At 54.3% G+C, this 14,233-nt stretch overlaps 1 protein-coding gene across 1 annotated transcript in view; it reads right to left on the bottom strand.

Annotated features, from left to right (window-relative positions):
- Positions 1-1,868: 1,868 nt before the first annotated feature.
- Positions 1,869-14,233, bottom strand: part of CREB3L1 (cAMP responsive element binding protein 3 like 1) — a 35,370-nt gene continuing 23,005 nt past the window's right edge. The window contains exons 4-12 of the mRNA XM_026512030.4: positions 11,580-11,658; positions 9,667-9,824; positions 8,819-8,968; positions 8,608-8,666; positions 8,348-8,416; positions 6,343-6,442; positions 5,291-5,417; positions 2,748-3,015; positions 1,869-2,564 (exon numbers count right to left, since the gene is read on the bottom strand). Coding sequence (XP_026367815.1) covers positions 2,528-2,564; positions 2,748-3,015; positions 5,291-5,417; positions 6,343-6,442; positions 8,348-8,416; positions 8,608-8,666; positions 8,819-8,968; positions 9,667-9,824; positions 11,580-11,658 — 1,047 coding nt within the window. The 3' untranslated portion in view covers positions 1,869-2,527. The remainder of the gene's footprint in view (positions 2,565-2,747; positions 3,016-5,290; positions 5,418-6,342; positions 6,443-8,347; positions 8,417-8,607; positions 8,667-8,818; positions 8,969-9,666; positions 9,825-11,579; positions 11,659-14,233) is intronic.

Genomic DNA, 14,233 nt, shown 5'->3' with positions numbered 1-14,233 from the left:
GCTTCACCACCCGCCTAGCACCTTTGAGGACAGTTTGTTGGATGGAACGGATGCATCTCAGAAAAGAGGTCTGCTAACAAAGTTACTGTTAATGATACTAAGAGTTTAGGGCCGAGAGCCCAGCCTTTCACGGCCTTGCCGTACAGGCCTGCATGTTCTAGCAGCTAAAACTGATGCCCAGAGCAGGCAGTGAAGTCCCTGTCCAGTGGTCAAGATGAGGCTATGAAGAAAGAGGGTTAGAGGATGGGGTGTGATGGCCAGTTCTGAGGTTCCATAATTCTGTCTGGTCTTGTCCAGCTTTTCCTCTGGTGGGCAGCTGGTGTAGGCACCATCCCACCACCATGCCCTGCTACTGGGTGGGAAAGCATCATGCCTGCATGATGAAGTCCAAATGCCTTAGGAAGGCATTCAAGGCCCCTTGGGATCTGGCCCCTGATCACCATCTGGCTCTCTGCATCCTTGCTCTCTACCAATGGGCTGTTCTAAACAGTTTAAATTTCCTCGAGGTTTTCCTGCTCTCTCTCATCTTAGAAGCCTTTGCTCGGGCTGCTCTCCCTCTTTCTGGAATGCCCCTTTCCTCTCTCCTGCCTACTTCCCACAGTCCATGTCGCCACCTCCAGGAAGCCCTCAAGTCTGGGTGAGGTACCCTCCTCTGTGCTAAGACAGCACCTCTAGCTTGGCTCTTAGCGTGCTGATTGATATTGCCTATAAATGCACAGCTAATCTTTCTTGGAGTCACCACAGGCCGGGCCCTGTTCTAAGCACCTTACATAATTTACCTTGTTGAATCCCTACAACCTCCTCATGCCTTGGGTGTTAGGTCCTCCTTTTATGAATGGAGAAATGGAGGCTCAAGAGATTCAGGTTACATAGTATCCTACTTTCCCGTGCTGCGTAACAAAGTGCCACGAACATGGCAGCCTAACATGACATATGGATGATCTCACTTTCCATGGTTCATAGTCAGCACAGCCTAGTTGGCCCTGTGGGGATCTCCTCGGGAGTGGAGGTGAGGCATGTTGAAGTTGTTGGTGGAATTCAGTGCCTTGCCACTCTGGCCCTGAGGCCCTCAGCTCCTGGAGGCCACCCCCTCCATGCAGTTCACACATGGCTGTTTGCTTCAAGGCCAACAGGAGACTCTTTCTCTTCGGGAAAAACTCAGTCCCTTTTAAAAATGGATTTCACCTGATTAAGCCAGGCCCACCAAGGATCGGCTCCCTTTTGATGAACCACAAATCGGTTGACTTGGGACCTTAATTACACCTGCAAAATCTCTTTACTTTTCCCATAAAAGGTCACCTAATTATGAGAGTGGCATCCCCTTATATTTACAGGTCTCCTGCATACTCTGGGGGAGGGGATTTGACAGGTGTGTATGGGGGGGAGCAGAGGGGAAGGAGAGTGGGGGCCGAAACTTGGAGGCCGTGTTAGAATTCTGCCTACCACACAGAGCTAGGGAGTGGCGGTCCCACGGTGGAGTCTGCACCTTTGACCCAGCTGAGGCAGAGGACACATGAGCTGCAGTGCTGGCAGGGTCTCAGGAGGACCAAATTGGGTACAGCATGGAAAGTGGCCTGCATGGAGTCTGGTCCACAGTAAGTGTTGGTAATAGCAGTTCTCATCCCCAAAGGCCAAGACTGTGGCTGATAGGCCCCTCTGCCTCCAGAGTCAGCAGTCGGAGGAGGAGCCTGGGGGGGTGGGGGGTGGTGATTACCACAGAATCCTTTGACCATCTAGTGTGAATCTGCCCTCTCACACGCCCATGCCCCTGGTGGAATGTAAGATAAACTTCCCCCTCTCCCTCCCCATCTCTCAGTTCTTGTCCCCGCCCCCCCATGAAGAAAGGCACAAAGTCAGGAATTGATGCTGCATCTTTTTTTTTTTTTTTACTTTTGCCTTCTTAAAGCATGTGCTGAGCTGATGGAGGAAGCAGTTTGGCAATTAAAAAGGCCCAGCGGCTTGGGCAGCGGCAGGGGGAGGCCAGGTGAGGGCCAGGGAACAGCAAAGCCCGCACTAACTTCATAAAATATAAAACAAGGGAGGGGTGAAAGGAGGATGGAGACTTGTAAAATACAATATCTTAGGGGATTGGCAATAATAAAAAATAAGGTTCATTATTTACAAACAATTTCTGTTCTTGGTCTCTGTACAGTGGGGCGGGGGTTGGGGGGTATGTCGGTGTGTTGATGGGTGTGTTTGAGGGGGGGCATGGAGGCAGTGGTCGTGTTGGTCATTGTGAGAGAGGAGGGGGTTAGCCCAGTGAGTGGTTTATCTGAGAAGGACGGATGGCTGTGAAGGGAGGGGAGAGAACAGAGTGGTCGGCCCAAGGGAACAGTCCAAATGTGGTGGGGAAAGGAGAGGCCCTGGTAAAGAGTGGGGCAAAGAAGGGCTGGGGAGAAGTGGAACCCTTTCTCCTGGGACGGGAGCCCAGGGGGCAGGGGGGCGAGCTGGATCCGGGTTAGAGAGCAAGACAACCGCTCTTCTGGGTGCCAGAGGGTACATCCCGTGTCCTGGGTCTTGGCGCAGTCTAGGAGAGTTTGATGGTGGTATTGGGGCCCAGATCCCTGGAGAGAGAACAGAAGTCTGGGGTGAGTATGTCCATTGAGGACCCTCTCACCCCTCTGCGCGCTGGATCAGCATGTGGGTGGGAGGGGGCCTTGGGGAGGCCTGTGACATGGGGACCAAGGGCCCCAGCAGAGCATGGGTGGAGTGTGGGGCCCCGGGAAGGGAAGGGGCCACCCACCTACCTCTCACGGAACCACTCCTTGGGGTGAGAGAAGTCGGGGCTGGTGCCGTTTCCACCGACGTCTTTTGGCCAGGCCTCACTCAGGTACTTGGTGGTCTCATGACTGCTGTCCAGGTGGTCATGCTGCAGGTGGTCCTGGGGCCGAGGCTCGGCCGGCCCCCCCGGCTTGATTTCCCAGCCATCTGGGGGCTCCACAGGCAGCAGGGCACTGCGGCCATCCTCCCACGAGCCTGCCCCCTCGTCGTAGAACAGGAGGCTCCGGGAGGGCACTGGACAGAGAGCTCAGGGTGAGCCTCCGTGCCGAGGCTCCCCGCTCCCAGCCACCTTCCTGGCCCGGTAGTGAAGGACGAGGGCCAGAGCCTGAACCCCAGCTCTAACATCGCCCATTGGTACGACCTCCAGCGAGTCAGGCCTTTGCTTTAGCCTTCCTAAGCCTCAGTTTGCTCATCCGTAAAATAGGGGTACTAGGGCCGACCTCTTGTAGATGTGGTTTGATGAGACCGTACAGGCGAAGTGATTGAAACTGTGTTTCGTAAGCACCCCGAGAAAGTAGTTCTTCCTAAGCAGAGGGTACCAGGGTGGGGCATCTGAGAACTGGGTTCTAATCCGATCTCTACTATTCCCTTTCTCTGAGACCTTGAATCAATGTCTTCCCCCTATTTTTTGGGGAAGAATTTATTATTATTTGAGAGAGAACACGAATTGGGGGGGGGTGTATGGAGAAGCAGACTTCCTGCTGAGCAGGGCCAGCAGGGGGGCAAGGGGAGCTAGGCAGAGGCTTAACCCCCCTGAGTCACCCAGGCACCCTCTTCCTCATCCCGGGCCCTAGTGTGCCTTTCAGGAAAATGAAGAAAAAGAAAACACGTTTGTCGGCTATCTGCTCTGTGCCAGGCATTGTGCAAAGCCCTTTGACCTGTATATCAAACCACGAGCATCTCACAGAAACTCCTGGAAAGGAGATATTTTTAGCCCTGTTTCACAGAACAGGTAACTAAGGTCCCGGCTTATCAGGTATTTTGGCCTATGCTGGAAGAGAGAGGCAAACCCAGGGCTGCTTGGCTCCAGGATCCGCCACCACCTTCCGGGCCCTCAGGCCCTGACCTGAGAGTGTGTGTGAAAGGCACTCCCTGCCGTTGAGCAATACACCAGCCCTGAAAGCCAGCCAGCTCCAGAAGCCACTTCCTATCACAGATCCACACATAGGGCCTGCAACCCACTGCACTCACCCCAATGGGCTCATTCATTCCCTCGGACTCCGGCTTTGTTCCTCCGCGCTGGCCCCTACCCCCCACTTCCCTCTCTTCCTCTCCTCCGGCTTCCTCTACCTCCAAATACCCACTCTGGAAAGTGGCCTTGGAAAGTGGATATGTGACTCTCGGGCCCTCAGGCCCCCATGGCCCACCTCCCTCAGCGACTGTCCTGTCTCTTCTCAGGCCACACTGTCCAGGGAGTGGTTTTCGCTCGCCACCTCCACTTCCTCTTCCCCTAACCCTCCCCACCCCTTCCTCCTTTCAAGGCCCTGCTGGTCTAGCACATTCTCCCTGCCTATTCCTCCTTCTTGAATCCTACTCCTCCCCGTCTCCTCCCTCTCTGACCCCCATCTGTTTCCTCTTCTTCCTCCTGCCCTGCCAGATAATTTGTTCCTGGTAGATGATGAGCAGTTAGGAAGTTCTTCTGCAGGTCTACCCGAAATACGTTCTGCTTCTGGAAATCCATACTATTCTTTGCTGCACCCTCTACCAGTTCTCCCCTTGCCACCTGCCTAGCGTATCTTTTCTCTCCTCTGGTGAGGTCTTCAAAAGAGGAGGGGATGTGCTCATTGGGTAAGTGCCTGCTGTGTACCAGACCCTGTGTCAAGAGTGTGCATGCCCCGTGCCATTTAGTTGTGACAACAACCATGCCGGGGAGTGCAACTGTAACTTCTGTGTTTCTGTCGAAGACACGAAAGCTTAGGGAGCTCAAGACAGGTGCCCAAGGTCATGCAGTTAGCAAGCGGCAATGGCAGGTGGGACTAACTCCGAAGCCCCATGCGCTTCAGCACTGTACCTCACAGTCAGTCTCCCATGGGATGGTAACTATCTGAGCCCCCAGCACCGCCGCCCCTTCTCTGCCCGTGCTCGACATCACCGGTGGGTCCCGGCACGCCTTAACACAGTGCGTCAGCCGCCACCATCTGACTGGAAAGTGCGCTCGAACCGAAACGCATGTGCTATCCCAGTCCTGAAATACTAATTGTTCCTAGCAGATGCCCTGTAACCACTGGCACCATAATTCATGGGGGGTGGAAGGGGGCGGGTAGGGTGGGAACATTCTTGCTGTCCCCTAACTCCCCCCCCAACAGGCCACTCTTGGGTGAGCCTGCACTGTAGTCCCAATTCCACAACTAACGTTGAATAAATCATAGACCCTTTGGGGGCCTCAGTTTCTCCATCTACAAAATGAGGAGGTCAAATGAGATGTCGCCAGAACCCCGCTCCTCTCTTGTAGCTGGCTTATGCCCAGAAGTTGGGACCGCGAGAAGTTAGCCTGGCTCAGGGCACTCACTCTGACTGGCTGTGTACACGCTGTCTGTGGCCATGGGGTCTTCCTTCACAGTCTGGGAGCTGGAGGAGAACTCAGGGAGGCAGGGCACGAGGGAGCCCAGCACCAGAACGAAGCACAAGGCTGCCACCTGGGAGTGGAGAGAGTGGTGGTCAGACCAGGTGGGGCGGGTACAATCCTGGCCACCCCAATCCTTCTCCCCCCAAAACCAACAGGTATAAAAATCTCAGTGGTTTTCCAAGAAAGCAGCGCCCAGACCAGTCCACCCCCTAGATGCGTGGTCTTCCGCCCTTTTTGGAGAAGGTGGAGAGGCTGCTCAGGCCATCTCAGCCCATTGTGGTGGGGGGCCACCACAGACAGTGCTAGAAAAAGAGGGAAGTGGTCAACACGGTTATCACCTATAAGGTGGGGGAACCAGGAGACGGAGAAAGGAGTAGGTGGGGGTCTGGGGGGGACAGAGCATCACACCAGATTCTCAGCAGGAGGAGCTAAGAGTCACACAGCCTGAACTAAGCCCAGCCCACATCGTGCCTGCCACCTGACAGCACGAGGCTCTCAGAGGGCCCGGGGAGTGATTAGCCAGGAGGCAGCAGGCCGCACATTTCCAGGACAGTGTGGAAGAGGGACCTGCAGATGCCTGAACCACACCCTGCACATTCTTCTGGATTTCTAGAGATCTGCTCAGCCTTCTCCTCACTATTCATTCCAGAAAGAAAGAACCAAGTGTCTCCCAACCTTGTGTCTCCCTAGGCCCTTTCACCCCCAGGGTATAGAAGCTACCTCCTCAAGGGATTTGCCCTGCTATTCCCTAGCTGGGTTCATGTGAGTCACTACACATCCACATTGTGTTAGAATTGGTCAGGGAAGGTCATGTTCTAGAAGGCTCCATGGGCTTGGTGAAGGAGGCTGAGGTCTTCAGGAGCCAGCTCACCAGGCACTAGGATGGTGTACCCTGGTGATGTGGTCAATCCCTCAAAGCTCTGCCTGCCTTCCTAGAAAGCCAGCCTGGGGGACTTGTCCTCATGTGGCCCTGTGGTGAGAGGAACAGCACCTACCATGAGGCAGGTCCCAGTCTGGGTGGCGGCCATCTTGTAAGGTCTTGAGATCTTGTTGGTGACCAGAGTCTGGAGTTTCTGCAGCTGCTGGAGCAGGGTCCTGAGGAGGGCACAGTGGTCACCCGGCAGGCTCTGCCCCAGCAGGCATCTCTGCCTCCTGGTGCTCTCCCGGGGAGCACCTGGGCTGGCTCCACACTTGGCTTCCACACCAGGTGCCCGTTTTGGTCAAGACAGAAAAAGTCACCGTTTGGCTCCTCTGTGGTGTGGCTTGGGGAAGCTGGGGCCTGCCTTGTGGTGAATAGCTGGGTCACACTATGGGGGCTCAGGGGTTCCTGTGATGTTCCTGGCCAAAGTGGGGCTGGGAGGAAGGTCTGCCCACCTGGGCTGAGGTCACCTTTTTCTTCACCTTGACAGCCACAGCTACACTGACCTTCCTTCCTTTGCACCCCACGACTCCCAGAGCTGACAGAAAGGCCATGTCCAGCAGCTGTCTGGTGTGCAGTGAGGGTCCAGTAAATAGCAGCTACCATTTTGGTTAATTTTTCACTGTTGCTTTTATCACAGCACCTATAGCACCTCGTTTCTGTTCATGGATTTCCCTGTCGTCTCCTTCACTAACTGTGGGCTCCCTGAGGGCAAGGACCGGGTCCCACCCAATGCGGGGTCCTCTGGGCACACTCAGGGGGTCCTCAGCCCATGCTGGGACCACAACAGTTTAACCCGTGGTCTCTTTCCTCCACCTCGCGGGGCAGTGGGGTTGCAGTTACCAGAATGTACAGCAGGTGGCGAAATAGCTCCAAGGGCCTGGCCCTATTTTGGGCCAGAAAGGAATCTGGGCCAGAGGTAGAGGGGTGAGGGGTATGGGCTCCCGCCCCCCTTCCCTGAGTGGGGGCATTCTCCAGGTCAATCGGGGGAGTGGCTGGATCCTGCTGGAGAAGCTGGGGGAGAAGGAAGGAAAGAAGGAAAAAGCCTTCTGTTGAGCACCTGCTACTACCAGCTGTTGTCTCTTGTCATTTTAATTTACCCCAGCAAATAATTATTAGAGACCTACTCTGGGCTCATGGCTAGGCACTATCAGGAATTCAGAATAACCACCAAAAAAAAAAAAAAAAAAAAAAAAAAAAAAGAGAGAGAGAGAGAGAGAAGAAAAGCTAATGTGAACTGAGCATTCTTAAATGCCAAGCACAGTGCTGGGCCCTTCACCGGCACCGTCTCATTGCAAGAATCCTGTGAGATAGAGTTTCTATCACCCCCATTTAGACAAAGCAACTGGGGACCAGAGTAGTTTAACAGTTTTCCCAGAATCACAAAACTGTCAGAGTGGGATAAAACAAACAGACAAACAAACAAACACCCCAGGCTGTGACTTTAGGGAGTTTCGAGGTGCTGAGGTGCTGCCGTGTTGGCCCCATTACTGAGCTTTCTCAAAGGGAACTGTGCATGTGAATCGCCTGTTGAAATGGATTCTGAAAGGGGTGTGTGTGGGGCGGGGGAGTCCCGAGATCCTGCAGGTCTTACAAGCCCCCAGGTGGTGCTGATGCTGTTTTTTGGGGAGAAGAGCTCTGAGCAGCAAGCGCCCACCCGGGCCAGGGGTTCTAACGTTAGCGTACGTCCAAATCACCTGGAGGGCTTATTAAAACAAAGATTGCCGAGCCCTCCCCGGGGGGCTCCCTGATTCAGTAGGCCTGGCTCCCGGTCTGAAAATCAGCCTTTCCGACATTCCCAGGCGCCACTGCTGCTGGTCTGGGGAATTCCGCTTTGAAAGCCACCCGTCCTACACCAACTCATTTAGGCGGCTCCCCTGCCCTGTCAGGTGTCTAGAGCCATGCGCGGATGAAGAAGGATGGGGAGTCAGGGGTCCCAGGCTGCAGGGTTCCTGTTTCTGGGGTTCCTGTCATCCTGAACTCAGTCACCCCTCCTGTCTCCTGCCTCGCAGAGCTATGCCAGAGCCGGGCCCTGGCCGCCGAAGGACAGGGGTGGGGGGGATGCAGGTGGCACCACCCACCTGTTGGCATTCTCCAGGGTCTCTACCTTCTTCCACAGTTCGTTGTTCTCTGATGTAAACGTCTCCACCCTGAGGGGGCCAAGCAGACGCAGGCTCAGGAGCCGGCCCCAGACTCACTGCTGCCCCCCTGCCCCGTCCACTGCTCCCTGAGGCACCCCACTCCTCGAGCCCCCTGCTCCGGTGCCCTCTGAGAGAGCACTGGCGAGCGGGGCAGACTAGGGAGTGGGTCCCAGGCCCGCCGCCCTGCCCAGGATGCTTACTTCTTTTCTAGACATTCCACGTACTCCTTCTTCTTACGGCGGCTCTCCTGGGCCGAGATCTAGATGGGGAGGCCCCAAAACAGGGGTTACCACAGCCACACAGCCATTTCTGGGGGGCCCTTAATTTTAGGGCTGGCATCACCAGGGGAGCAGAGGCTCCCACCCACCAAGGAAGCCCTAGGGCAGGGCCAAGGTCCAGCTCATGCTTTACCTTATTCTTGATTTTTCTCCGGACCCTCTTTAAGGCCTTTTCTTCAGCTTTGGTGAGGGGGAGTTTCGTGGGGATGGGGTAGCCCTCAGCAATCAGGGTGCGTTTCTCCTCCTCTGTCAGGAGCAGTGGCCCTGATGTCCCCTGTAATTTCTGTGGGAAGTAGGACATGATGGTTAGGAACCACACAGCCATGGGTTCAAATTCAAGCTCTGCCATTTACTCTTTGTGTCACTTGGGGAAGGCATTCAACTCTCTTAGCCTCGGTTTCCTAATTTGAAAAAGGGTGGATCTGAATTAAATCCACTAACGTGTCAACAGTGCTGGGAGCCCAGCATGTTAGGCCCTCGGTATATTACTGCAGGGTGGGGGGTCCCCTAGATCCCATCCTGGAATCCACAGCCTCAAATCTTACTTGTCTGGACCAGCCCCTAAACAGCACCCCCCACCAGACCCCTACAGTCTTCCCTTGGGAGGCTCCATGCAGGACTCGGGGCCTAGCTCCATGCTCCCCGGGGCGATCTGGGGCCTCCTGAGTACCGCTCCCCAAGAAGTGCTCCTTGGAGGCAGCCTGGGCCATCCCCCTGGAGGTCAGCAATGTCAAGTGCTAGTCCCGGGTCTGCAACAGTGGGGGTTTGGCAGGCCTCTTGGACCTCTCTACCTGTTTCCTCTCTACCCCAAACAGGGTTAAAAGCTTCTCACTCCCATTTGCCGGGTAGGCACCTCTCTGAGTTCTGACGGGGATGGGGATCCTCAGGCTTGGGGCTCCCAGACCCTTCCTCGCTAGTCATGTGTAGGATGGACTAACTCAGTCCCTTGCCTCTAGGGTCAGCCCACCCCCAGCTGCTTACGTGAGGGGCGGTGAGAAGGGGGGAGGTGGAGATGGCCGTGGAGGAGCGGGCCATGGGCCGGACAGGGCTGGAGGGGGGCAGAGAGCGGGGACTCTGGGAGCCGTCACTGTCGCTGCCGTGGCTGCTGGGGGGCGTCAGAGGCATCTGCACCAGGTCCTCTGGGGAGAGCGGGGGGAGGGGGGAATCCAGGTTAGCAGGGTTGCGTCCCACCTCTTGGGGGACATCAGAGGTCGGCCAGCCCTGACATGGTGGGGGACGGAATAGTGGGGCCTTGACCAGCTGTGCCATCAGAAGGCCCTCTGCCAGGTCACAAAGACGAGCTGACATCCCAGAAGTAGATTCCTGAGTGCCAACCCTTCCTCGATGCCACAGAGGCCTGGCTCCTTTAAGCCTGGTCCTTGGTGTGGCTATCACGGAGGAGGCTGGATTCTTGAAGTCCCTCCCCTCTCCCTGACTTCACAGGGTCCAGGCCCTGGGAGCCTCCAGCTTGGTAACCCCAGAGGTGACTGGAGCATGCCCACAGCCAGACCCATGGGAATGAGGCTGGGCAAGCCAACAGCCTCTGTCACTTCCTTTTTCCCACTGCCAAACATCTAGCCACAGCAATCCCGGGGATTCCACTTCCAGCTCAAGCGGGACAGGACAGCAGGCACTGGGCTTTCAGCAGACCAGCCAGGAGCCCTGTGGTCCCCAGCCTCCCCCCGCTCCCCCGCTGCTGCTCTGTGGCCAGAGTATCAGGAAGACTGACAGGCTGCAGGTGGTCAGGGAACAACCTGGGCAGAGCCACGAGGAGGACCGAGAGCCTAGCTGCAGGGAGAGCTTGCAGGACAGCACAGAATGCCCAGATCATGCAGAGTGGGCTGAGGCTCAGAAGGAACAGCCACCTCCTTCCAGACTCCACCCCAAACTGCCCCCTGCATGAGTCCTCTCTCCCTCCATGGACTTCGATTTGCCTCATAAGGACGCCATGATGTAAAGAGCCTGGAACGCAGAGTCAGGGAGCCTGAGTTCAAGTTCTGCTGTCACGTGCCCCAAGTGTGTGACCTACAGTCATATTAATTAACCCCTCCCAGCCTTACTTCCCTGTTGAAAGGGAGTGAACTGATTGCTGGAAGCCGTGAGGACGCAAGGAGCTCATGTATGTGAAGATGCTTTGCAGATTGAAGGGCTCTCTACAAGGTGATATGTTTTCACGATGGCCCCTTTCTACCTTCTGTGAATCTTCTCTCTGAGGGAGTGAGCAATGTGAGGGAGAAGCTTGGGTCTTATTCATCTTTCTAAACCTTGTGCTACTCAGCCCAGGACCTGATGCATAGTAGATGCTTAATGAATGTTTGATGAATTAATGGGGTAGGGTTGGAAAGATTCAGTTAGCTATTCTCCTTCTGGCCAATCCAAGAAGTTTCCTCTGTTCCCTTCTCTGTCAGATCTGGGGATGTGCTTCCAAGGCCTCCTGGGGAATCTGCCATCTCTAATCCATATGGCTGCTATGAAATTGGCCCTCACTACTCTGTGATCTACTTGGGTACAGGAACTGTCTTCTCTGCTTCCCCAGACATGCCAAATGAACTCTTATTGGATGGATGGATGGATGGATGGATGGATGGATGGATGGATGGATAAATGGGTGGAAAGATGCATGGATGGATGGATGGGTGGCTATAGAGTGGGCTTCCATTAGTGAATGACGGGAGGGGGATTAGCTAACAGGGTGAGGGTGTCAATAACAGAGATGACAGTTGTAGACTGGGTAAGAAGGGGCTGGAAGGATGGAAAGTGTGCAGGGCATGGAGAAAAGGATATTCTGGGGAGAGATGGGGGCTGTTGAGGGAGATGAGTGGGCTGAGACAAGGGAGCTGGGATACTGTCTGACCATGACTAGAGAGGAAGAGTTCTTCTCTGGACACACTTACCTGGTGTCACTTTGAGGAACTGAGTCACCTCCTGGGGCTCTGCTTTGATCACTGGCGGCTGCGTCATCTCTCCTGGGGCCTGAGGAAGAGACAGGTCCAGTTCCATCAGCTGCCCTTGGGGCTGTTCCCACCATGCCATTCAACCTCCTACCCTCCCTGAGTCTGGCAGTCTGCTCTGCACAATTAAGGAGGTGGCTGGACTCAGGGTTCTGGGCACAGCGCAGAGGGAGAAGAGGCAAGTTCTCAGGCTTCGAGAAGCCAAGTCAGACCTAAGAGAAGAGAATGATGGCTAAGTAGTTAGTGTAGTTTAGACCTTCAGCTTGGAGAAAGAGGGCTTCTTGTGGCCTCCAAGGCCAAAGCCATCTTCTTGGTGGAGGCTGCTCTGTGCTGACCATCACAGGCCTTGGGATGTGGGCTGCCAAGGGGCAAGTCATGTCTGGCACATTATACTGTTCAGTGACTGATAACAGTAGCACAGGTGAAGAAGGCCTTAACTGGTGGGCGCAGGGTGAGCTCTCTACACAGCTGAACTTTGAAAGGAGTCCTGAAGTATAAATAGGAATATTCCAGATAAAGGACAGGGCAGGTGGTAAGTGACAGGAAAGGAATTCGAAGCAGAGGAAAAGCATCTGCAAGGGCACAGAGGCTAGAGAGCATGGCCAGATCTGGAAACTGCGAGTATTCAGGGTATCCAGAGTGTAGGGGTATGTGTCAGGAAGGGGTGGTAGGAAATAAGACCAGAAGGCCTGGCTAGGGGGTGGGGTGGGGGTGCTTGTAGGATTCGCAGAAGGTAGAAAGGGACCAGACAAAAAAGTTTGAAACAATAAGGAGTCCCTGATGGGTTGTATCACAAAGGACTGACAGAGCTAGATTTATGTTTTAAACAAACATGCACTCCTATTTCTTTGTATTCTAACTTGCTGTTCCAGAAAGGACATCAAGAACATGCCCAAAGATACAAATGTAGTGATCTGAAGGGGTACCTGCACCCCAATGTTTATAGCACCAATGTCCACAATAGCCAAACTACGGAAAGAACCCAGATGTCCAACGACAGATGAATGGCTAAAGAAGATGTGGTAGATATACACAATGGAATATTACTCAGCCATCAAAAATGAAATCTTATCATTTGCAATGATGTGGCTGGAACTAGAGGGTATGATGTTAAGCAGAATAAGTCAATCAGAGAAAGACAATTATCATATGATATCACTCATATGTGGAACTTAAGAAACAAAACAGAGGAGCATAGGGGAAGGGAGGGAAAAATAAGACAAAACGAAATCAGAGAGGGAGACAAACCATAAGAGACTCTTAACCATAGGAAACAAACTGAGGGTTGCTGGAGGGGAGAGGGGTGAGGGGATGGGGTAACCGAGTGACAGGCATTAAGGAGGGCACGTGATGTCATGAGCACTGGGTGTTATACACAACTGAACTCTACCTCTGAAACTAATGATATATGTTAATTAACTGAATTTAAAAAAAAAGAACACGCATGGCTTCCCACCCATGATTACCGACATGCATCTAAGTGGTGTTCTCTCTGTGGAAGGCGCTGTGTTACTGGGTGCTGGCGTTCAGGGCCGAGTCTCCCCTCTGGGTCCACAGCCAGCAAAGAGAGGCCATGATATTGTGGGTGGGACACAGAATCACCAATGTAGGCAGATGAGTAAGAATCACAGAAGGTTCCAGTTGGCAGGGACCTTGGAGACTCTCTGGTCTACATCCTAGCTCAGCCCTCAAGTGACAGAGAAGGTACTGTGATGCAGAAGGGTGGGTCACACAGCCCATTACTGACAATGCCAACTTCTAGTTCCTGTGCCTTCCATGAGGGAAACGTGGTTTCACTAGAGTGGGAAGTGTGGGCTTCTGGGGCTTGGAGGCCAAGTTTGGAATGCAGTTCATTATTTCTGTGTGTGCGGGTGTTTTTGCTTGTTTGTTTGTTTTGAGGGGGGAGAGGTGGGGGAGGGGCAGAAAGAGAGAAACGGAGAGAGAGAATCTTAAACAGGCTTGATCTCACAACTCCGAGATCATGACCTGAGCCGAAATCGAGAGTGGGATGCTTAACTGACTGAGCCACCCAGGTGCCCTGCAGCTCATTATTTCTGACTGTGTGATCTGGGTAAGCCGCTTAGCTCCTTGAGCCTCAATTTCCTTCTCTGAGGCATGTGCCCGACCTCCGAAGACTCTGACTGTTGCTGCTGCTGCCGCACCTTCCCCTGCTCTCTGGTGAGGCCTGAGGAGTCGCTGAGCCAGTCTTGGATATGGTCACAAAAGATCTTCCACCTTTGCAGCTGACCCTGGTCCTCTGGGTCAGTGGGGGGGCGGGTACCGAGGGGCTGATCTTGGCCTTTGGCCACATACATTTTGATCAGATGAGACGTGTGGCCAGCAGGGGGCAGAGGCGGTCAAACCCTGAATCCAGGGATTTGAAGACGGCCCTGATATTGTAGACTCAGGGTGTGAAGCCCCTTAGAGGCAGTTCAGGCTCCCATTTTACAGATAAGAAAGCTGAGGAAGAAAGAGAAGGCAACATGCCCAGAGCACAAATGAGGGCTGAGCTGGGACCCAGGCAGGGCCCGGAGTCTGGGCCTCTCATTCCCAGGAGGCTCTTCAGCTGTTAGATCTAGAGTTGGATGCTGTTACCT

The sequence above is a fragment of the Ursus arctos genome, unplaced genomic scaffold (assembly GCF_023065955.2).
Source record: "Ursus arctos isolate Adak ecotype North America unplaced genomic scaffold, UrsArc2.0 scaffold_23, whole genome shotgun sequence".
Taxonomy (NCBI): Eukaryota; Metazoa; Chordata; class Mammalia; order Carnivora; family Ursidae; genus Ursus; species Ursus arctos.
The sequence above is the reverse complement of the archived record's forward strand: the minus strand, read 5'-3'. Positions and strand labels throughout refer to the sequence as shown.